This window comes from Bactrocera tryoni, chromosome 2 (genome assembly GCF_016617805.1).
Source record: "Bactrocera tryoni isolate S06 chromosome 2, CSIRO_BtryS06_freeze2, whole genome shotgun sequence".
Classification (NCBI taxonomy): Eukaryota; Metazoa; Arthropoda; class Insecta; order Diptera; family Tephritidae; genus Bactrocera; species Bactrocera tryoni.
The window spans coordinates 35,135,781-35,160,897 of record NC_052500.1 but is presented as its reverse complement, the minus strand read 5'-3'; the positions used below and the strand labels follow the sequence as shown (position 1 = coordinate 35,160,897).

General features: G+C 37.0%; 2 protein-coding genes across 5 annotated transcripts; both read right to left on the bottom strand.

The window, feature by feature from the left end:
• Positions 1-12,356: 12,356 nt before the first annotated feature.
• On the bottom strand, positions 12,357-16,221 carry LOC120767759 (ryncolin-1-like). The gene is made up of 4 exons (XM_040093989.1): positions 16,181-16,221; positions 13,334-13,507; positions 12,709-13,236; positions 12,357-12,655 (listed from the first exon to the last, which is right to left on the bottom strand). The coding sequence occupies exons 1-4, from the start codon at positions 16,219-16,221 to the stop codon at positions 12,502-12,504; spliced, it is 897 nt and encodes a 298-aa protein (XP_039949923.1). The 3' UTR covers positions 12,357-12,501.
• Positions 16,222-18,576: 2,355 nt separating this feature from the next.
• Positions 18,577-19,976, bottom strand: LOC120768957 (angiopoietin-related protein 1-like). 4 transcript variants are annotated; one of them, XM_040095748.1, is made up of 6 exons: positions 19,762-19,976; positions 19,655-19,693; positions 19,553-19,591; positions 19,451-19,489; positions 18,855-19,382; positions 18,577-18,801 (listed from the first exon to the last, which is right to left on the bottom strand). In XM_040095748.1, exons 1-6 carry the CDS (start codon positions 19,953-19,955, stop codon positions 18,648-18,650), a joined length of 993 nt encoding a protein of 330 aa, XP_039951682.1. In that variant the 5' UTR covers positions 19,956-19,976; the 3' UTR covers positions 18,577-18,647. The 4 variants fall into 4 exon arrangements, with proteins under 4 accessions (XP_039951682.1, XP_039951683.1, XP_039951684.1 ...); XM_040095749.1 differs by lacking the exon at positions 19,451-19,489; XM_040095750.1 differs by lacking the exon at positions 19,553-19,591.
• Between the last annotated feature and the right edge of the window lie 5,141 nt (positions 19,977-25,117).

The window sequence follows — 25,117 nt, the reverse complement described above, 5'->3', positions numbered from 1 at the left end:
AGGAGATACATCACTTTGTAGGCCAGACTTCGGACGCGGAATTGTGCTAAAAAGCACACATACTTTCTATAACTTAAAAACAGTCTCTCAGTCACACCAATACCCTTAAAAAAGGTGACACCTCCATGCATAACACATAGTATGCCTTACATGGATTTATTTGGATGGTCACATAAACAAACTCATATAATTTCTCTCTCCCTATGACGCAATGACGTAAAAAGGCCGAAATGCTTCGTGAAATATATGTACGTTGTGTTTTGAAATAGAAATTCATCACTATAATTCTCGGAGTTTCGTAGATAAAATTTGGAGGGGTTTCGATATTTCATATATTTGTCTTTTTATAAATAATGATATTAAGAAATTTTCTCAAAAATATTATGTAGCAAAAATAAGATACTTGTTGCGATTCTAAATAGTCTGGACCATTTGATGTGTACTTTTAAGTGTTTTAGCCAGTCTAAAAGTATTAAAAAATATGAAATCTATAATGTGAGTATAAAAATTTAAATAACATATGAAATTTAGTGTGGAAAATCTAAGAAATCAGTTATTTATTCTAGGTCCTAACTGTATGTAAATGTCCTTATAAAAAAAAATGGACTATATTTCATTTCATATTGTATTATAACTACAAAATTCATTCAAAAATCACCATCTCAGTTCTTTATCCTTTACATCCCCACAGGGTATATCGCCATATGCATGTAAAATAATTTCCAGAGTTATGTGCATGTTGCAGAGGTTCCCTGCATAGTACACATACTTATAAACTTAAAATGGAAAGCAGATCTTTTAGAGGCGCGTGAAAGATTCTTAATTTTCGTTTGATGATGTAGGGCAGCATTTTTTGAGGTGGGGACGTGTGCGTTAGGTAAATATATACTGATGCCATAAACTTTCATATCAACAGGCAGTCGTCGCAAGTGGCTGCCACCAGTAGTTCATTAGGTGAGTAGGCTCACCGAATTGAACTATTTAATACCATATATTGCATCTATGTTGATGTTGCTAGCCATGATTCATTAACAACGTGTGAAATTTGGTTATTAGTAGAGAGCAATTAGAGGAGTGGAAAGAGATATTTCATGGCTGGCCTGAAATTTTGTAATTTTTTTCATTCCTTTCGACACATGTGTTCTTATAAACATATTGATGGTCTTCTTATGAACATTGTTTTGTGAACTCAAAACTCCTAACTGATAGGCAGTGACCGACTGAATTGGATTGAATATTGGGGTTATATGTATGTACTTCCAATCATAATGCCTTAATATAATTAACAATGGAAAATATCGGTACACAAGTTCTTTCACTTCCATTATAATCCTATTTGTGGACCTTATATTATTTTAAAATAGATATGTATGTTTTGTTTTTTTTATTCCAAAAATGGGGGGAAACAATTGATATCTCTCCTAGCCTCATATATTGGTTTCGTTCCCTTTGTTTGCCTTTATTAAAATCTTACAACCGATTAACTCGCTCCGAGCATTATTTATACTTTCACAACATTGTTGAGTTAGATTCATAGTTTCCTGTAATTTAATGCAACATAACTTGGTTATGAGAAAAAACCATACTTTTACATGGCATCTCAATGATTCTGGTATACTACAGTCACAATTTCTTTGACAGGTCTTTTCAAGTTTTAATAATCTTAAAAAACTGGAAAACATGTATTCGAGCCAGCAGCATCTAATCACTCTCCATAGCCAATAAAAATGTTCACGAATGTGGACCTAGCGCAAGTAAAATACACATTGCATTCAAATGAAATTATCCATAATAATCAATATATGTATATTTAGATTCATATCTACTTTTAATATCTATCAATTACTTGATTGACAATTAACGTTGACAGGCATAAAGCCTAAGCCGAAAGAATTGTCGCTGTCACAACCAACTAGTTAAATGATTTGTATCGGAATATGGGCTACTTTGATGCTAACCCTACTACAAAGTAATCAATGATATCAATTATTACGAAATATAGGGTGAAATCTCTTAGCAGCGCATGTTGTTTCGCCTTTGATTGCTTGTCGACTCATTCATGCTCTATAATTATTTGTGTCTGTGTATAACGAATAGTGGGTGTTCTTTTTTGTTGAAAAACTAAGACTTATAAGAAGCTATGTTTTACCAAATTACGCCAATAAAGTCAGGCAAGCCTCGTCTTTCGCCTCGTCAAGCACTAGAGTGTCGAATCGAACAAACTGTAGTTACCAATCAAACCAACATTTGAACTGTATTGTGCTTTTGTTTTATTTTTATACATTACTATAAATCGCGACAATTAATTAAATGTTAAGGCTCTTTTATAAAAAATAAAAACATAAACAATATAAAAATGTAGTAAAAGTAGAAAAAACGTTAATTTCGGTTGCACCGAAACTATATAACCTTTCAAAAATACAAAATATTCTTTACTAGATTTTATCGGTAAAATTGCTTCGGAGCTATACGCTATAGTGATCCGATTTGAACAATTTCTTTGGAGACTACAGAATTGCCTTGGACAGCAACCAATACGAAATTTTATCTATTTGTTTCTTTATCTACATAAATATATGTATGCCAATCGGCATTATACAACTAAAATAATAATTTATGAAATAGAATTTTCAATTGGTAGATAGATGTCTGTCACCTTTAACTTGAAATTGCCTTCCAATTAGGTATGAGTGGATCCATCTCAGTGCACTACGTTTAATGCCCCATCTCACCGTTAACATAAATGAATGAGTGGGAGGTAGTAGACCTCCCACCGATGAAACCGTGTTGTTTACTGGCAATTGTATTAGATATATCGTCAAATAAAGAAGGTTACTACACAATCACTTGATTCCCATCGGCCAGTTTGTTTAACAGTTATATGCATTAATGCTTCATTATCTGGGGAATTTGAAGATTGAAGATAACGGAGTTTTTTAACGCTTGGTCTACTGCTTGGGGTAGCAAAATTACAAATCATCCTGGTCGCCTCATTTTAGAATTTTTAAGTCAAACAAACCTAACGACTTTAAACAATTGCACACAAAATACCATTCAAAAGGGAAATAAAGGTTCAATAATAGACCTAATGTTTACTAACGACGCGCTTAGCAGGCATACTAAGTAGAAGGTGTCAGATACATATGTATGTACACAAATAGCGACCATAAGGTTATAATTGCTGAAGTTTCGTTCTCCAAAGAAACGGATCTCTGTCGGAGAAATACCTTTCGAAAACGAAGTTGACGGCAAAAGGAATTTGATACCGATGTTTTTGAAAGCGCCTGGAATGGGGCAAAGCTCCCAGGTGAATACGCCGCCCACTTAGTATCGGTGCGGAATGAACTAGTTGTAGCATGTGACGCAACTATGCGCAGGACGAGATATAATAACAATCGAAAGCCGGTATACTGGTGGAACGAAGAAATCGCCAAGCTGAGGAAGCTCTGTCACTCAGCTAGACACCTCCAGCATAACCAGAGAGGAAAACGCCTCAGGAAAGCATTTAAATACTAAAAAAAATATCCTGAAGTCAGCCATTACCCGTAGTAAAAGATCATGTTTCGAAAAATTCTGTGAAGATGCAAGCATAGACCCCTGGGGAACGGCATACAATATTTTTAAGTCGAAGTTCAAAGATAAGTCGCAGCAACCTAAGAACGCATCATTTATGACAAATGTTGTCGAATCATTATTCCCGATACTTGCCCCATTTCCTATGTTAAGCGCAGCGAAGCTACAGAGCCACCCCTATTAGTGAAAAAATTCAAAAACTTCAAAGCGCCTGGAATATATGGTATACCAAATAGAACTCAGAAATAATCTTTTAACGCACTAAGGGAAGTAATTGATACTACGAAGTGTTCAATTACTGTTAAAAGATGAAAAAGTAGTTCAGAAAAATACTGCGCGCTAATATCCCTGGATGTGAAGAATGCATTCAACTCCGCAAAGTGGGCAAATATAATAAGAGAACGAAATACGCGCTCTTCATTATCTGATAAATATTATAATGAGTTACTTTCAAAATAGGAGATTGTTATTCGACACGGACGAGGGCACTCAGAGATACACTATCTCCCGTGGAGTACCGCGAGTGTGCTTAGATTACCGCAACCAAAAACAAACGCATATGTGGATGATCTGATAGTGGTAGCAGTGGCTAAACATCTGGATGACATTCGGCTCAAATTAATGACTGCAGAAATGGTTTGCGCTAATGGTTTGTTACCATGAGTTTAGAGTTGGCTGAGCAAAAAATAGAAGTTTTGCTCAGAAGCTCCAGGAAAATTGAAGAGAGTATATCGCTCATCATAGGAGAATGTGAGATTACTTCACAGCCAAAGTTGAAGTACCTTGGTGTAGACTCAAGACTCAAATTGACTTGGAAAATACGACATGTAAAGCAAATAAAATATGTAATGCTTTATCTCGGATGATGACAAATAAAAGCTGTGTGCGCTTCAGCCAATGATTTTTAATAGTTAAGGTAATGAGTTCAATTATACTGTATGCAGCTCCAATATGAATACAGGCGCTAGACATAAAGCGGGACGAGTTTGCGCGAATATATAATTTACCAAAGTCGTCTACCGCAGCAAAAAGAAAGAAAAAAATCAAAAGCATCGCAATGTGGCAGCAACGGTGGCAAACTTCATCCAACGGACAGTGGACCCTCAGACTAATTGTCGATTTAGCTTAGTGAACAGATACACAACATGGGGACCTAGATTTCCACCTGACTCAAATACTCAGTGGTCACGGGTGCTTTAGAAGCTACCTATCAAACTATCAGCTACCTAAAAACATCGTTGTCCGACGTGTACAGAGTGTTTAGAATACTCTATTGATGCCCTTGGTTTTCAATTATAAGGGAAATGCTGAAAATCACACTTTAAGGTAGTCTCACGGTGGAAAATTTGAATGCACTTATGTGCGAGTCCTCTGTAAAGTGGAAAGCTGTCAGCGAAGCGGCAAATCTAATTATGACAAGAATGAGACATTTAGAACAGATTAGGCGTCAGTCGGTCCTTACAATAGCAGAGACTTAAATGTTTTCTTCTCTCCCAAGAAGTAATACTTTGTCCAGTGGTCCTGTGAGAGAGAAATGAGATGGGAGTAAGTTAGGTTTAGCGGATTAAAGTCTCGCACTCCGGCATTCGATGCTTCCTCCTACAAAAAAAAAATCTGCGGTTCCGATAAATGAGCAGCTTCTTGGAGAGAAAAGTACGCATACAAAATTTAAGATCGATATCTCAAAAACTGAGGGATTAGTTGGCGTATGTACAGACGGACAGACGGTTATCGACTTAGCCCATTTATATACTATGTATGTACTTTATAGGGTCTCCGTTATTTCCCTTTAGGTATTACAAACTCCGTTGGAAACTTAATATACCTTGTTCAGGGTATAAAACGCAACAATTTGACCCCTGTATATTTTTGTGAACGTACTTAAATGAGCTAGTTGAATTCAAAGTCAATGACGTCGAATAATATTCAAACACATGCGCACATTAATAGCGAGACCCATATAGATACTGCCTGTTGGCGCCAGCTGAACCCACATTTTTGTACTTCTATGCATGGATATAACTTACTTACCTATACCTATTCCTGTTCGCACACATTCATACATATGTTTGAACCACTGGTGTACAGAACATAAGCTTTGCCTCAATGAGGCTTTTGTTGTTTATCAAAATATTGATGGACGTGTGCATAGCGCGATGCGGCATCGTGTATAGCAGATCCATTAAACATTTGCATACATAGATATGCTTAGATTTTTGTTTGTATTCCCTGTTCACCGGTCGACAGCGGCACAGGTAGAACAACCTATATAGTACATACAGAGCTACATTTGTATGCGAATGTTTATCGCCATGTGCTTACAAACAAATAATCGCTCGTAATAAAATGCCAAAAGCGTGCCACATGTTGGCCCTGTTGCATGTTGGTTGCTTGCTGTTTTTATTCAGCGGCAACAGCAATTCATATCAGCAGTATTGAGTATTTATGGCTAACAGCGAATCATAGGAGAAATGTACCTACCCGCTGGAGTTTGTGTGTGAAAGTTTGTTGCACAAGCCCGTAGCATGTGTTTGTATAAACTCTATCACTCTTGTTGATTGTTGACTGTTGGCGGTTGACTCGTGCTCTTCAATACTGCGGAATTTCTGCATCTTTTCAAATTTTGCTTATTTGTGCAGTTGCTGTTGCTGTTATTTCTTATGCTTGTTTAATTTAATAACGGTATGCAAAGCAATGAAATGAAAGCAAATGGATTTGAATGTGTTGCACATAGTTTTATATACTTATATGTATGTACATTTACTTGTATGTGTGTATATATGTATGAGATTCTTGTTTAGTGACTTAATCCCCAGTTAGTTTAATATGTTTTCATACCAAAGAAGAAGAAGAAGTGTGTAGAAATATTTATTGTACAAAAAAAGTTAGGTACCGAGATCACATATGTACCTATATATTTCCCGAAATACTTACATATTTGTTTATAAAATTTTAGTTGAAACAAGAAAAAAATGTTAACTTGGGCTGCACCGAAGCTGATATACCCTCCACAGGTGCATTTCTTTTAGTAACTATGTGTTCATTTTATATGGAAGCTACATACATATATGCTATAGTAATCCGATCTGAACAATTTTTTTGGAGATTATATTGTTGCCTTAGAAAATAAGCTGTGCCAAACTTCGTGAATATATGTATCTTGTCAAATGCAAAAGTTTTCCATACTAGAACTTTTTTCCGATCGTTCAGTTTGTATGCAGCTATATGCTATAGTTAACCGATCTGAACCATTTCTTCGAAAATTACATTGTTGCCCTAGAAAATAATCCATACCAAATTTTGTGAATATATCTTGTCAAATGCAAAATTTTATATACAAGAACTTTTTTCCGATCGTTCAGTTTGTATGACAGCTATATGCTATAGTAAGCCAATCTGAACAATTTCTTCGGAGATTACATTCTTGCCCTAAAAAATAACCTGTGCCAACTTTTGTGAAGATACATTGTCAAATGTGAAAGCTTTCTATACAAGAACTTGATTCCGATCGTTCAGTTTCTATGGCAGCTATATGTTATAGTGGTCCGATATCGGCAGTTCCGACAAATTAGCAGCTTCTTGAAGAAGAAATGACGTTTGCAAAATTTCAAGACGATATCTTAAAAACTGAGGGACTAGTTCGTATATATACAGACAGACAGACAGACAGACGAACATGGCTAAATTGACTCAGCTCAATATACTGATCATTTATATACTTTATAGGGTCTACGACGCTTCCTTCAGGGTGTTACAAACTTCGTGACAAACTTAATATTCCTCGTTCAGGATATAAAAACTTAACTGTTTCACTAAAAAAAGAGATTTTCGAAACTTTAATCAGTTAGTAGCTCCCTTCGAAAAGCATGCCATATAGGAATGGTAGAAGACCAATGCTTTCATCGCATTGTTTCATATGATTTCGGAGACGGGCAATGAAGCAGTAAATATAGGCCGAAGAAAGGGACATAACGGAAAGGCAATAAAGTTTAGATTAGTTCATCAAGAGAGGATTAAACCAGTAAACTTCCAAATGACCTTCATTCGAATGACGAGATGTCAGTTCGTCCGTCGATGCATTCATCCACAGGGTGTGTCCGGAAAACACCGCCTTGTTAAATTTTTTTTTATATTGCAAAATCGGTCGGTGAATTGCCTCTGTTAGGACTTTTTGCAGGACTAAAGGAATACCAGTAACAATTTTTACTTCTTTTCGTGACGTAGTTTGTCGGCTCAAATATTGCCCGAAATATGCTGTATAAATTCGTTCGAAAGCTCGAAAATCTTTATATTAAGTATATGGGGTTTGATCGGGTCCCGATATATGGGATTTCACCAAAAAGTGGTCGGTGCCACGGTCATCGTCCAATTTCTACGCCGGCACCCATAAAGCTATCTCATAACATTTCGGTGGTCAAATTTAAGGTCTCTGGCGTATTTATTCTTCTTCTTTACTGAGGTGGAAACCGCTTACGCGGTTATAGCCGAGTTAATAACCACGCGGCAGTTGTTTCTTCCTTTTGCAAGGTTGCGCCGATTGGAGATTCAAAGCTCGAAATCCAGGTTCTTCTCCACCTGGTCCCTCTAACGGAGTGGAGGCCTTCCTATTCCTCTGCTTTTCCCGGCGAGTTTCGTCCATTCGGACGACATTACCTAGGCAGAGTAGGCGCTGTCTTTTAATTCGCTGAACTATTCAATGTCGTCGTATATCTTATACAGCTCATCGTTCATGCCTCTGCACCATATAGCAGTACGGGAATAATGTGTGCCTTATAGAGTTTTGTTTTAGTTCGTCGAGAGAGGACTTTACTTCTCAACTTAGTCCGAAGTAGCACCTGTTGCTAAGAGTTTTGCTTCGCTGCCTTATCCGCTTTGGAGAAAGCAGAACTAACGTCGCGGTAAATACATATTTTTCGAGCTATTTCCACAACACTTGATTTTTTTCTGTAAAGTAGCCTCTGAGGTCCTGCATACTCAACTCTCTTCTCATCTTTTGCTTTCTTTTCCAAATACCTTTCGACTTACTGCTCCACATAAGTCACCAAGGTGTTTCTAGAAACTCGGGCTATTAACAATATCGCATTTCGAGATGTACACCGCTGCTATAAAATAAAATCCTAATGAACAAGCTTTGAATTGATTTGGGGCGAGATTACTGTTCGCCACGGCAATAGTAATATTATATATATGTACATATACAAGTATATATATAGGGCTTGACGACAGAGCATATGCTGTTTATTTCGGTTTTTACATGGCTGAGGCAACTGATAGAAAGTATCATACGTAGTCTATGCATTTACGCAGTTATCAGGTGGAACGCTTAGTAAACCTATTATGGTGGAATAGTAATGAGCGGAATTAAACAATAGAACGTATGCTAAATAGTTGTAACGGTAAAGCACTGCTTTTGATTGTAGACAAAAATTTAAATAATCAATCAGCCAATGAAGCATAAAAACACCTTGAAAAATGTTTAAAACACAGCACCCAACACAAAAGCACGTGGCATGCGTCAGTGGCGTTTTTTAATGACACTTCCGCTCAATAGCTGTCAAATTATGTAGATAAATACTTATACAATGCAATACTTAGTACTGGAGGGTATTATGGTACAGCTGTGTTCTGAAATTCACGCTAAGTTAGTTTTTATACTCTCGCAGCAAAGTTGCTAAGGAGAGTATTATAGTTTTGTTCACATAACGGTTGTTTGTAAGTCCTAAAACTAAAAGAGTCAGATATAAGGTTATATATACCAAAGTGATCAGGGTGACGAGTAGAGTTGAAATCCGGATGTCTGTCTGTCCGTCCGTGCAAGCTGTAACTTGAGTAAAAATTGAGATATAATGATGAAACTTGGTACACGTTTTTCTTGGCTCCATAAGAGTTAAGTTCGAAGATGGGCAAAATCGGCCAACTGTCACGCCCACAAAATGGCGAAAACCGAAAACATGTAAAGTGTCATAACTAAGCCATAAATAAAGATATTAAAGTGAAATTTGGCACAAATGATCGCATTAGGGAGAGGCATATTTAGACGTAATTTTTCTGGAAAAGTGGGCGTGGCCCCGCCCTACAAATTTTTTTGTACATATCTCGGAAACTACTATAGCCATGTCAACCAAACTCTATAGAGTTGTTTCCTTCATTTCCATATACAGTTCAAAAATGGAAGAAATCGGATAATAACCACGCCCACCTCCCGTACAAAGGTTATGTTGAAAATCACTAAAAGTGCGTTAACCGACTAACAAAAAACGTCAGAAGCACTAAATTTTACGGAAGAAATGGCAGAGGAAGCTGACGTTAGGAACCAATGACAGCGGAATAAAACTTTACACAAATACGGTATTTGAAAAATATGTAAATGACGGATAATGAAATCTCGATTATCACTTTATCATGCGAAAGTATAAAATGTTCGGTGACACCCGAACTTAGCTACACTCATCGTCAAATTTCTACCCCCGTCTTTTGTCTTTGTCTTGGGTGTAAAATTTTAGAATATACATAAGTATTAGGAAAAATTCTCGGGTGGGGAATGACGACTAGACTGCTACATAGTATGCAATGTAAGTGTCATTGGGCCACGGGAGAGGAATCAATGTCATGAAATACAGTGCAGTGCGGCTCACTCGCCAAATTGGCTCTCTACCAGATAACTGCAACGAGTACGATTAAATCAGAACAAACACTCGTGCCAAAAACATAATGAAATCAATTCAGTTCATCATAGACAACATTGTTGATCAATTCAAGTACTCGCCAGCGTCAACTGATTTGATGCAACACGAACAATCTCTTCTTTGGCAATCACGATCGAGTAAACGGTATGGCTGGCTCCGGTTCAAATCGTATCATTTCAGTTCATAGCGTTGCGACGATTGTTTGAATCGATGTGAAACTGCGAGTACACTACGAGTAAATCTACGAGTACAGCAGACAACAACAATTTTGTCCTGGATTGATTTGAATCAAGTGTGGCAAAAAATGTATCAGCTTTGAACATTATACAAGAAAAGTTTTATCGCGATATATTGCGAATTTTTTTGTCTACTGGAAAGTAAAATATGCAATTGTTTTATACGTGAAGTAGGCGTGGTGTTTGTCCGATTTCGTTCATTTAGAATTGGTTGAGTAACTTTTCATTATGTCATGACATGTACATATATGATGTGAAACTAATTTTTTTGTATGCTTACTTAACGAGTTATCGAACATTTAGTGGCTTTCAACATAACAGTTTTATTGGGCGTGGGCGTGATAACTATCCAAATTCACAGATTTCCACAGCTTTTGAGGAGGTGCCAAAAGAAATATCAGCATGTTTGTATGTATGTACATATATAGATATACACACAGTGGACCAAAAAAGTTTACATACACTTAGTTCTATTAAATTACGACACGTTTATTTGTTATAAAATGAATAAATTTTGTGGTTTTTTTTATCCATTTCAAAAGATGTATATTTAAAATGCTCCCCACTCAATTTCTAGTATTATTTCTGGGTATTTTGATCCACTAAGTCCATGATCCAGCTTTTTGGCCTTAGGATATGCTAAATTTAATGTTAAATATACATATTTTGAAATGGATAGAAAAAAACCACAAAATTTATTCAATTTATAACAAATAAACGTGTCGTAATTTAATAGAACTAAGTGTATGTAAACTTTTTTGGTCCACTGTATACAGATATTATGGGATACCAGTACCTAATTACAGTTTTATATCTGAATTAACTATGAATTAGTTATAGCACTTTATAAAGGGTGATTCATTTCGAGTTTCGCTATTTTTTTTTAAGAAAAAACACAAAAATTTCATATTTAACGGGGGATTTATATTATCATTCGAAAGAACATTCTTTGACATTTATTTTTTGAAGATTATTTGTTTCAAATGTTGGTTGCGGCTACGCCTCAGTACATCCGGTGAGTCCAATTTTCGATGACTCGTTTTGCTCCAAGGCCGGAAATGTGAAAATATCTGCTCACCGAAGTGTTTTTTTTTAATAAATCCCTTGATTTATGCGATGTGTGGAAAGTAGAACCGTCTTGCTGAAATCAAATGTCGGCGAGATCAGGCACGATAACGGTCGCCATTGACAGGCATGGTTTTTGAAGAAATATGGACCAATGATTCTACCGGTCTAGAAACCACACCAAATCAATATTTTTTCTGGATGAAATTGCATCTATTGAATCTCTTCAGGTTGCTTTTCGTCCCTAATGCGGCAAGTTTGCTTGTTTCCATACCAATTGATCCAAATTCGTCTCGAAATCATTGGATCTTCTGGGAACGATGCCGCTTAGAAAGATCGAGCAGCTTCAGTTCTTGCATAATCTGCATTTAATACGCTTTAATTTAAGATCTCGACGTAAAATGCGCCAAGTCGATCCAAACGTCAGCCCAAGTTGTTGTGAACGAGTCTCCATTGTCTTCGTGCACACACTGCGTGCTGGACGTGGTTTATTCGGTCGAAAATCATTTATTAATGAATGCTGGATCTCTAGATGGGTGATGGTGTTGCGCATAGTACACTCAATAGGCCGATCAAGTTTACCATAAGTTGAGGGAAGAGCGCGAAACACATTCTTAACAGAACGTGAATTTTCTTTTAAAGTTTCTATACTTGCTTGAACAACCAGAGTTTGAATGCTTGCTTTAAAGTTAAATTCCAACAAATATTGCACTTGAAAAACAAAGAAAGTAAGTTTGTATATTGCCTGCAAATCATTGAACTCACATTCTCAACTCATTCGTCTGTATGGGTCGAATGTTAACATATATATTATAATAGAACAGAACAAATTGAAAAGCTTAGTTACGCATTTGAACATAAGTACATGGGAAAATTAAGTTTGTATAATTGGTCAATAAAGTCATGCTCGTTAATAAGGCGAATAGTTAAAATGGTGTTTTTTAGGCACACCGAATTGAATTGCTCAACATCATTCGTCTCCAGAATACGTGAGCTGGTCGTATCATCATTTGCGAAAACACAAAAGATTCCTCTGTCGATAAGCTATTCCAGTTTATCCCGGATGTGCGGTTTCCGTAGACTCCATTTAGATGACTGAAAAGTAAAAGATAGATCACCGTAAACACTCATATGTAAACAATTTTTACCAGGTATAGCATCGGCGAAACCACCAAGCACCTCTATGCACCTGTGCACAATTATTTTTACTAACATCCTTATCGTGATCATGCGTTGAAAATGGCATTCCCAAATGATAAGTTAAAGAATCGATAGCAGTACCGCTGTAATTACCCACTTTCAACAAAGCAAAGTTTTTTGACTCGCCACCAATACGAAACTGTGAATATTTCGCGTAGTATTTTTTACCGTTACGTCTTGCCAATTGAATATACAACTCCTGTTCACAGCTTTTAGTGAGCACGTGTAGTTTTTCTAAACCAATCCAATAGTTTCCCTTTAAATCTCCAAATCCTTCCTTATATTCATCCCAAGTTCTATAAAAATCCACTGAGTCGCTTACACGGCGTTGAACAACTATCCATCCCCCAAAATCAACGTCCTCCTCGCAAAACACTTCCAATTCGCTGATATTCAACTTTTCTATATTAATTTTATAAATGCCACTCCTCAATTTCTTTGCTGCTGCTTTCATACAACTAGACGGGTACAATGATCTGAAATAAACAGCTAATAATTATAAACACGGTTCCATAACTAGTTTATTATTTTTACCGTGTCGGAACTAACTCCTTTTCGTTAATCGGAACTAACTCTTTTTCGTTAATCGGAACTAACTCCTTTTCGCTTATCGAAACTTTATTTGAAAAAGTATTTTGCACATCTATCCAGTCTTTTATGTATTTTTTAGCGACACCCAATTGCACAACACAATTGCACTTGCAATCGCACACTTTACTTGTCCCATTATCTTTAACGAGGCCACATCTGCTAGGAAAAAGCAAAATACAATGCGCCAAAATAATTAAAACGAAACGAAGCATTTTTCCGTGAGTTGCGCGAACTCTTCGGCTCCGAATTATAACTGCTACTTGCTGACAGATGAACTCAATCAAGTAAAGTGTTGTACACAGGGTTTACTTAAGATTTATATCGTTTATTTCGTTATTTAAAATACAAAATGACTTAACATCACTTTTCACAAGTTTACAATAGGCGGATCAATGATATACTTGTAGAATAGCAACTACTTGTTTTGAAAGAGATTTAGAATTTTGGTTATAATTTGATTGCGTTTGATAGCGATGTTAAGCTTTCGCACACATATCTAATATAGTGTAGAGAATCCTAATGAAAAAACTCAATTTTTCATGAAACGTTCTTTTGCATTTTAGTTGATGATAGGTATAGTACCTTTACCCAAATGCAGCTGTTTATAAAAGGAATTTATAATTTGTGGAGTGCGATAAGAATTTAATTAATTAGGTACTGACTTAATTGCATTAGGTTTAGTTTTACACAAAACTGATTGAAATAGATCTAGAGTTATATAAAGAATTATTTTCAAGAAAAAATAAAACACATATAATTTAATCCAATGACTAAAAAGTTAGCTTTATTATAAAAATAAGGGTATGTCAATGTTTTAAAAATTATTTCGGGCAAGTTACCGCCGCGGTTGGAATGATTAAATTTCAGTCGAGAGGCCCGATTTTTGACCACTTTTTGTAGCAAGGGTTTTCCATTGACTGTAACATTACGGGAAACGTCGTTTTTGAAGAAATTTGGATGAATGTGTCCCTCTGCCCATAGACTGCACCAAACAGTGACTTTATATAGCAATATTGTCAATGTGACAGTTTTGATTATTAACGCACACATTCAAACAAAAATGAGCTTTATTGCTGAATAATTTTCCTGCGATGCGTCCGGATCATTACTTTGGTAATAAAGAAGTAAGTCGGTTTATTATTAAATGGCAAACCAAACTGAGTATAAATTAGGTAACAGCTGACAAAAAGAATTATTTTAAAAAGAGATTTACCTCATTGAATCCTACACGTCTTAAACAAACATCTGTTTTATAAAAGTGAAGGATAATGAGATTATTTTATTTCCGGATGAATGACTGTCTGTGTGCCCGTCTGTCCGCTGTATTAGCAAGCGATAAGACAGTTTGAGGATCTGGTATTTTAATCGAAATCACACTATATAACGTGGTTACTTCTTAAGTGCCTACTTAGTCCTAAGTAGCACCTGCTTGAAAGAAAAAGTTGTTGTTGATGCTGACACTGGTTCAAAAATAGACGAAATTATCTACGAATTCGAAGTTATGACTGTCAAAAGTGACGTGGGAGCCTAGTCGCGAGTGCGACGACAGTTTGTTTGAAGATATTTCGTCTTGTCACTAACATACCCATTTGCTTCGCTACCTTATCCATTCTGGAGTAGGCAGAACTATTGGCGCGGATGTTTGTTGGGGCTAATATCATCATGCTATATATAATATATATGACTATCAATATCATCCGCTTACGCCAGCAGTTGTATACTCTTATAGAAGATTGTACCATCCCTATATTTAGTTCTGCAGCTCCAATTATTTTCTCCAAGAGTAAATAGAAGAAGTCACATGAAAGAGAGTCGCCTGGTCTAAAACCTCGTTTGGTATCAAGCGGCTCGAAGGGGGCCTTCCCGCTCTTGATGGGAGCTTTTAGTATTGCTCAACGTAAGTTTGCTCTGCCGTATTAGCGTTGCGAGGATATCAAGTTCAGACATAGCGGCGTAAAGGCAGTTCCTTTTCTTACTGTTGAAGGTGGCTTTAAAGATGATGAAGAGGTAGGCTCGAGTCTTTCACACACTATGCTCAATGAGACTTTATATGCGATAATAAAGGGGCATATCCCATTAACCGCCGTGTCGACCGTATTTTCATAGATTTTTCGAGAATTACCCCTGTCGACCAGGTTGTCAAACTCTTCATTCTCACGCATTTCGGCGCCTCTCTTTTTGGTCTTCGAACGCTTCTCGCTTTCCTCGTCAGCTTTCGGTATCTATCCCATCCTGCACGTGTTTTGGTCGATAGTAACGTTACGAGGTAGGCAGTCTGATCTCTCTCCAATGCGACTTCTCATCGTGGCAGCTGCTCTTTTACCTTTTCCGAATACCAATGGTTTCGTTTGCAGCTGTACGAAAGGATCTTAAATGCCGTACCACAACGAGAAGAAAATCATTCGGCTGTCTGTTGTAATTGCAGCTTTTCAACGTTGAACCTTCCTTTTTGTTGACAGGCGTTTTTTGCTGCGCAAAGGCGGGTGCGTATCTTCACTGCAACAAGATAGTGATCCGGGTCGGCACGGAGACATGTCTTCCGTCTATCACAACATGATCGATCTCGTTGGAGTCTTTGCAATCCGTATACACCCAGGTAGCTTGATGAATTTTTTATGCTGCAATTTAATATTACAGATAACCATGTTTTGGGCCCCGGCGAAGTCAATCAGCTTCAACCTATTTGGGGATAATTCATCATGGAATCTAAATATACCGGCCGTAGTGCCAAACATACCTTCTGTCCCCACCCTGGCGTTAAAGTCGCCAAGCACGATTTGGACATCGTGGCGAGAGCAGCTTTAATAGGTGCGCTCAAATCGCTCATACTTGCAAAATTCTGCTTTAGCCACATCGTCCTTCTCTTCCATCGGGGCGTGGGCGCAAATCAGCGATATGTTGAAGAACTTCGCTTTTATGCCATTATTCGGCGACGGAGTCTCTCTCCCACCACAAATATGGTTACAGTAGTAAATACCATAAGGACCTTTTCTCCTAAGTTCTTGTCCCGTCCATCACGTTTCTTGGACGGCGGTGATGTCAGCCTTTACTCTAACGAGGACGTCGACCAGCTCTTCCCAATTAAGGGACCGGACATTCCAAGAGCATGCTCTTAAATCATAATTCTTAACACGTTTGTAGGGGCCACTTAGTTGTTGTTTCCTTTTCATTGTCATGGTTCTTAACGTGGCGCGTAACAAACCCAGCGCACAACCCTGGAGAGGGAATGTTTATTGGCTACGCAGAGAATACTTGGTTTAAGACCGGAAGTGGTGAGCTGCTTGAGGTACATGTAAAATAATCGTTTCTGGCCACTCTCAAGTGAATTGAGCTCAGAGAACTTTCCTCACTTGAGTGCACCTCTACACATGTGAAAGCTCTTCGTGTAAATATGTAGAACATTTCAGTTATACAAATATGAGTATGATTCGCAAGGAAATCATGTATAATCTGATCGCTACTGATTCAAATTTGTTCTTCGTCGCTGATTTGAAGACAAACTGTTCGATACGGATTAGTATTCGAGTATGAATTCAAAGTTGACAATGGAGAATTGAAATTGAAGAGGCAATGCTCTTGCCAGTATATATAATAAGAGCAAGAACTTTTTTTATTTTAAGGGTAAGAATTTCTTGAAATAATATAAATTCTTTTCAAAATTCATTAATATAGATATTAAGTAACCCGAGGCTGTGAACACAACGAGGGATACCAAAAGACAACTTCATCGATAATGAGCGAGAAAACAGTCCCTGCCTGAATACCGTCCTAGTATCAATAGATGAGACTGATACTGTTGTATTTCATATATTTTCTAGGATGTATGTATGGTAAAAGTTTTCGTGCATTTCCTTTGCTTACGCTTCGTTATCCTTTTACTCTCGCAACAACGACTTTTTGTATTATCTGACTCGACCGTCTAGGATCACTTCCGATATTTACTTAATGCATTGTAGTATAAATAACTTAAGCGTGATCGAATATGTGGGTCACTGTAAGTTAGTTACTGTAAGAAATGCACGCGTGAAGGATATTGTGACTTCGGTGCAGTTCAGGGTAAACCTTTATCGCCAAGAAACTGTGTGCTACAACAAAAAATTGATATAGGCCTCGAGAATATTTTCTGATGATGAATACATTGGCACTAAATAAAATCATTTTTGAGCTACTAGAACGCATTGTTGTCCGGTGCTGAGTTTACCATCCCTTCATTGTAATATATCATGGCAAAAGTTATTATGCCATGACATGTTCGTTGCCTCGGTGCAATATGTGCATCATTAATCATCCAAGCAAGAAAAAATATTTCACCTGTTCTATTTGCTTAGCCTCTTGCTTTTGCACTACAAACAGCGTTATGAAAGAAAAATTAGGGGTTATGCATAACCATTGGATTAATAAAATGTCTACACATTATTGTTTAAAATTTATGGCGAAAGTCCTTTTTATATTTTTTATTCAAAAATCACAGAATACAAGAAGACGACACGATTGGTTATAAAATCGACCTAATTCGCGATTCATAACGTCAATATACATATAACGTATTTGTCTCTCAATCGTGCATTAAAAAAAAATAAAAGGGCAAAACTATTGCATTTTATATTTATGACATTTTAATTTAGTATCATTGGCTTCCATCTCTTAATATCGCGAGGATGTTCTTTCCAATTTTGGCTTATTTAAAAAATATAATTTTGTAAAAAAAAAAATTGCATAGTATATTTAAATGTAATTGGTTTCACGGCACCTAATTGAAAAGCTTCAGACTTGCGCTAAAGGATCAAAAAAAGACATCAAGGTTACCAAGCGGTTGAAGTTTTACGATTATTACAAAATACCATTTCAAGAGGAGCAGCATTTTTCAATAATAATTTTAGCTAGTGGTATCGCGGAAAGAAAATCTTGCGTAGAGGCCGCTATGATAGATATACTTGTATGCAAGTAGTAATGATGCTTCCTTTTTGGGAAACGTAATGGTAGCTCTATTTGCCTAATTTTTACATTTCTCTGTACTTGCCTAATCAGAGCTTGAGTCATAGTTCATTAACTTCAAAAAGGAGATTTCGTACGAATAATACAGTTATAAAAACGAAAGTAGATAGACTACAAATCAATGATCTCGCATTCTCAACTGATTCGTTTGCCTCAGTCGAATATTAAGAGATCTATTACAAGTATAATAAAAATCCTTAGTTACACATTTAAATACAAGTACATGGGAATATTGCAATTTATAATTGGTTAAAATAGACATGCTAGTTAATAATGCATATAGTTAAAATGGATTATTTTCTTAGATACATCTAAAATCATTGCTTAACGTTAACTGTCTCCATAAATTTGGGGTTGGTCGTATCATCATTTGCGCATATAATAGAGGCTCCTCTTTTTTTAAGTGATTCCAGTTCACACCATATTTACCGCGTGGGTAGACTCCATTTAGGTGACTGAAACATAAAACATAGATCACCAAAAATACTGACTAGCAAAAGGTGTTTACCTATTATAGCATTTGTGAAACCACCAAGCACCCTTATGCACTTTTGCACAATTCCTTTCAGAATCATCATTATCGCGATCACACGTTGAAAATTTCTTTCCTAAATGCTTGGTTAAGGAATCGCCAGCATTGCCGCTATATTTACCTAATCTCGTTAAAGCATAGCTCTCCGACTCATTACCAATACGGAACTCTGAATATTTTGCAAAGTATACCTTACCGGAAAGTCGTTTTATATACACATACAACTCTTGTTCACAGCTGCTAGTGAGCGCATGCATATTTTCTAAACCGATCCAATAGTCTCCGGTTATGTCACCAAATCCATTTTTATAGTCTTTCCATTTTCTAAAAAAATTTATTGTTTCACTTTTACGGCGTAGAATAACTAGCCATCCCCCAAAATCAATATCCTCTTCACAAAACACCTCCAAGTCGTTGATATTATACTTTTCTATCTTAATTTTATAAACGCCACTCTTCAAGTTGATTGCTGCTGCTTCCATGCAACTAGACGGTACTGATGCGCTAAAATAAACAGAAATTAATTACGTATCACCCATGCCTAGTAATCATCAACTAGGCAACCCTTTTACCTGCTCTCAAGTGACCGATCTTCGTTTGGTGTTGAAGTGCTAAAATAAAGAGTTAGTAATTACGACCATGGTCAGTAATCCTCAAATAGGTAATCCTTTTACCTGCTCTCAAGTAAAGGGTGTTCGGTTGGTGTTGAAGCGCTGAAATAAAGAGTTAGTAATTACGACCATGGTCAGTAATCATCAATTAGGTAATCCTTTTACCTGCTCTCAAGTAAAGGGTGTTCGGTTGGTGTTGAAGCGCTGAAATAAAAAGTTAGTAATTACGAGAACCCATGGCCAGTAATGATCAACTAGCTAATCACTTTTACCTGCCCTCAGGTAACTCCGGAAGTTCTGTAGTATTTTGCCCACCTTTCAGGTATTTTATAGCGGAACCTATGTTCACAACGCAATTGCAATTGCAATCGCAGATTTTACTTGCCTCATTATCCTTGCCGACGCAAAATCTGATTTGAAAAAGTAAAACACAATGCGCCAATATAATGAAGTCAAAGCGAAACATTTTGCCGTGAGAAATGTGAACTCTTCGGCACAGAATGAGAACTAAGTTCATTTACTCAATCTAGTAAAATAATATACTTATGGTTTACTTAAGGTTTATGTTGTTGTATAAAATGCAAAATAACTTAACATCACTTTCATTAAGTTCACAAGAGGAGGGAAAAAACGATATAACATAGAAGCTACTCATATTGGAAGAAAATTAGAATTCAATTATATCTGCCAATGAAAGCTTTACGTTTTGTACATATGTACTATATATATTTCTGGGATATACTGTAGTGAATTGTAAGCAATAGAAAAATGAATTTCAATTTATTGATGATACGTTGTTTTGCATTTTAGCTGACGATATGTATAGGAGCTATACCCAAACGCAGCTGTCTATAAAGGAATGCATAATTTATGGAGTGTTGCGATAAGCATTTAATAATTATGTACTGACTCAGTTTCGTGACGTCGAATATCAGGTAACACTAATCAGCGGTTATATATAATATATCAAAGTGATCGAAAGGATGAGACAAACTGATTTTTGTGTATGTCTGTACTTGCGAAATTTCTTCAACTTCATTCAAATATTGCACTATAAAACTTAAATTTGGTACCGCGGGTTACAGCGGGAAAGTCCGTAGCATTTGAAAACTTTTGACTTTTTTTTCACTTTCACTTCAACCATATCAAAATGGATAGTAGCCTCATTCACCCCTCATACACGGTTTTGTTAAAAACTGCTAAACAAAGTGTCAGAAGAAAAATTTACCGCAAATTCCGTCTTTATGTCTAATATATCTATGATCATCTTAAAACATTTTTCGAGAATACTTTACTTAATTACCAAAAGTAAAAGCAATCACTCCAGATTTTCACCTAGTTGCAATATAATCAGTAAAACGAATTTCGACTTTCCGAATGAGTTTATAAGTTGCTTGGTGATATCTGTTAGTTTTAATATAATTTAATAAGAAACCGAATATGACTGTAATCCAATTACCAGATTATTTCACTAGTTCTATGCTTTTAATATTCGTACATTGAATATCTTTTAAAAAGTATGTATACTTGACACTTAATAAATATTTTTCAGATCCTTACAATTTACGCAACTTAATAACTGTAACATTTCATGCAATTCTATTCAACATAACGGTTTTAAATTTCAATTAAAGTCGTTATTTTTGAATTCTTTATGTCTAATTTTGCGACTTATCTCACAAATTTGAGCAGTTCTGCAAAAATTGTTTCTTAAAAATATTATCTCAGAATATTTCTCACCTTTTTGCTAGTATACTGGCTTCAGTAGTCATACGCAAAGCAAATGTATGTTATGGTATCCAGCGCAAGTAACGGGTTTTTCAATAAAAGCGTTACAAAAGTTATTTAAATAAAACAAAAATGGGTTGTCAATGAAATTTATTATTCCTGTACAAGTACATACGATGCCATTATGTGTTGAACTCGATTTATTTTGAATGGCCACAGCGGACACGTTTGCAAAAGTCCAGACGCTCAACCCAATTTTCGACGGTTTTCGAGCATAAATCGGTCGATACTGCTCGATATACGTACGAGGTTCATCAGTCGTCGCTGGCTTGTTGGCATAGACTATAGACTTGACATAGCCCCCAGGAAATAGTCTAACTGCATCAAATCGCAACACCGAGGCGGTCAATTGACACCAAACTTGGTTTTCAATTAATCGATTCTGTCATTCGCTCTGTGGCTTGTAGCGCTGTCCTGTTGGAATCACATATTGTTCAAGTCCATATCGTTTAATTCGAGCTAAAAATATTCGGTTATCATTGAGCAGTAGCGATTTCCAATCACATTAACGTGCCGCTCTTGATCATCACTGAAAAAGTACGGCTCAATGACGCCGCTGACCTATAAACCGCACCAAAATGTAATTTTTTCGAGTAGAAATGGTGACTCATGGAGTACAAATGGATTTCTGCCTAACCAATAACGCATATTTTGCTTATTGACGAAGCCATTCAGCCAGAAATGAGCATCATCGCTGAAGATGATTTTTCGATGAAAATCCGGATTATTTGAAGTTGTTGCTCAACCCAATTCACGAACATACGACGATTCCGGTGGTCAAACGATTCTGTTGCGTCAATTTGATTCTCTAAGGAGGTTTTCGCAAAATTCGCCACAACGGTGTCACAGATACAGTGATGTGCGATGAAATAAAGCCATACATTTTCTGATGATATTATTGCACTTAAATTTTTTTTAAGAATCTAACATGACATGAACTAACTGTAGTTCAGTACTCACATCGTCTGTGTATATTTTCCCGTTACTTCTGAATTCAACTTCGCGTTCATTTTTAACAAATCAGTGAAAATGTGCTATTAACTGTGCAGCAACGTGTGCGTTAAAATAGAGCCAACCGATAAAGTAAAACTTTTAGTGACATTAAAACATATTTATACAATATAATTTTCTGGCAAACGTGAGTAAAGGTTTCTAGTTTTTTGAATTTGGAGTAAATTTGGGGGTTTAATTATTTTTAGGTCCAAAAATGGGTAGAGCCAAACACTGCAGCCCTGAATGCAGAAAATTGATAAAAAATTTAAGAAAGCAAGGAAAAATTCAAAGAGAAATAGCTGGATTAGTTGGCTGCTCAAAAAAATGGTTGAAAACGCCATAAATTACAAAGATATCCCAGAAAACAGAGGCAAAAAGCCCAAAATCAACGAGGGTTTGCGAAGGCGTATCCTGCGTCACGTTAAAAAAGATCCGTTTGTGACCTCTTCCGCACTCAAAAAACAGTTTTCTTTGGATGTGGATACTTCAACAATTAGAAAACTGTTAATCAAAGAGAGATTAAATGCTAAAACAGCTCGAAAGGTACCGTTTCTAACCAAAGCAAACGTAAACAAACGATTAAAATTTGCCGAGGATCATGTGAATTGGCCAGCCTGTAAGTGTCGAAACATTCTTTGGTCAGATGAAACAAAAGTGAATTTATTTAACTCTGACCGAGGCAGTCTTACTGTGCGAAGGCCCCCCAATACCGAATTCTGCCCTCAACATACTTTAAAAACGGTACAACATGGCGGTGGGAGTATAATGGTATGGGGGTGCTTTTCTTATTATGGGACTGGTCCTCTATTTCGGATAGAAGGTGCAATGGATGCCTTGCAGTACACTAGAATTTTGAATGAAACTATGTTGCCTTACGCAGAGCTTAACATGCCGCTTCGATGGGTGTTCCAGCAAGATAACGACCCAAAACACACAAAGAATGGTTTAGTCAAAATAACATCCAAGGTTCATCAGTCGTCGCTGGCTTGTTGGCATAGACTATAGACTTGACATAGCCCCCAGGAAATAGTCTAACTGCATCAAATCGCAACACCGAGGCGGTCAATTGACACCAAACTTGGTTTTCAATAAATCGATTGTGACATTCGCTCTGTGGCTTGTAGCGCTGTCCTGTTGGAATCACATATTGTTCAAGTCCATATCGTTTAATTCGAGCTAAAAATATTCGGCTATCATTGAGCAGTACAGATTTCCAATCACATTAACGTGCCGCTCTTGATCATCACTGAAAAAGTACGGCTCAATGACGCCGCTGACCTATAAACCGCACCAAAATATAATTTTTTCGAGTATAAATGGTGACTCATGGAGTACAAATGGATTTCTGCCTAACCAATAACGCATATTTTGCTTATTGAGCCAGAAATGAGCATCATCGCTTCAGAACGACGTGTGAGAGACTGATTTGTGTTTTCTTCAATTGATGTGCTTGCGGCAGCAATATTCTCGACACTGCGGGCGCTTCTTTGTCTCAAAAGCACGGGAGTATTTTGTATTGTGTCTGTAGATTCAAATTTTTCTACTAGACGCTCCATTGTTGATCTGACAAGACGATAATGACGACCATAAATTGAACGTAGCGCTTTGAAATTTGAAGCAACTGACTCCGAATTTCGGCAATAAATTTTAATAATTTCGACTCGTTGTTGGATCATATATCTTTCCGTGATGAAATGACAAACCTTACTGAAGAGAAATGCCAAAAGGGTGAGAAAAAAATAAGGCGTCGTTTACTGTCGCTATCGGTCTACTTTTGTACCGTCCCTATTGAAAACCCCCATATATCGGCATCTATTCATTATCCAGTAGCCTTCTGCAGTAGGAGTGTTATATTTATGATCCTTGAATATCAACTGTACAATGCCTTAGGCTGTTGTTATTGCGTCGAATCAATCTACTTATACATACTTATGTACATAGATCTCCTGCAAAGCGAAATGCCGCAACACGGATCGAAATGCCATCGCTGCTTTGTACAATTATTGCAGTGCTATGAGGCCAAAAATTTGAAGTTTCAATTTGCATTAAAATGAGATGAAACCCAATGCCAATGGCTACTTTTCGCTAAACATTTGCATATTTGTCAAAGTTGCATTAACACGCACAAATGATGGCAGCTGGCCGCAGAACAACAGCGCAGTCAGGGGGCTACTCAGCCAACCAGCCAGCCATATCATTGGTGAGTCGACGGCGTACACCGAGGGGTCATAGCAGTAAATGGCATTTCAAATGCAATGTGCTGCATTGTCATTAGTTTCGGTGTTTGGGTGTTTGCGGCGTCGTCGTCGTCATAGTCGACGTCGACGTCAGTAGAAGTTGTTTTTGACGCTGTTGCCTGCTTGTATTGGTATGTTATGCGCCATCGTCTATCATCTATCGTTTTTGCTGGCGTTGTTGTTGTTTCCGTTGCAATTGGAGCTGTGCCCGATGCTGTAGGAAATTGCAGCAATTGAAATAAATTGAATTGCTTGTTGCAGCGACCACTGCGCGTGCGGTGGCAAAGTTGCATAGCCGCATATTCTAATGCGCCATGGCTCATATACTCCAAAGCATTGACATGTTTACATACCTATATGCATAGGTTCGTATGCGTATGAACAATTATGTGCGTGCGCGCAGGCGTGCGCCCAGCATCTGTGACATTTACGTAATGAATAATAATGATTTGTTTCAATCGTATGCGCATACATATATACATTAGTAGGTTTGTATATATATTATATGGCTGTATCATAATCACGTACTAAGCACTTGCATATGCGCATACCAACATATGCTTGTTTGTATATATGGCATGCGCCAGTGTACCGCATAGTTCTGTGCTTA

Coding starts and splice junctions, on each gene's coding strand:
- LOC120767759 (XM_040093989.1), bottom strand. CDS start 16,221: ATGGAAGAGAAGGACGATGTGGCTAAAGCAGAATTTTGCAA. Junction 13,237..13,333: donor GTTCCGATTAACGAAAAAGA/GTTAGTTCCGAT, acceptor TGTTTATTTCAG/ATCATTGTACCCGTCTAGTT. Junction 12,656..12,708: donor TTTCGCCGATGCTATACCTG/GTAAAAATTGTT, acceptor TTTACTTTTCAG/TCATCTAAATGGAGTCTACG.
- LOC120768957 (XM_040095748.1), bottom strand. CDS start 19,955: ATGTTTCGCTTTGACTTCATTATATTGGCGCATTGTGTTTTACTTTTT. Junction 19,694..19,761: donor CCGGAGTTACCTGAGGGCAG/GTAAAAGTGATT, acceptor TTTTTATTTCAG/CGCTTCAACACCAACCGAAC. Junction 19,490..19,552: donor CACCCTTTACTTGAGAGCAG/GTAAAAGGATTA, acceptor TCTTTATTTTAG/CACTTCAACACCAAACGAAG.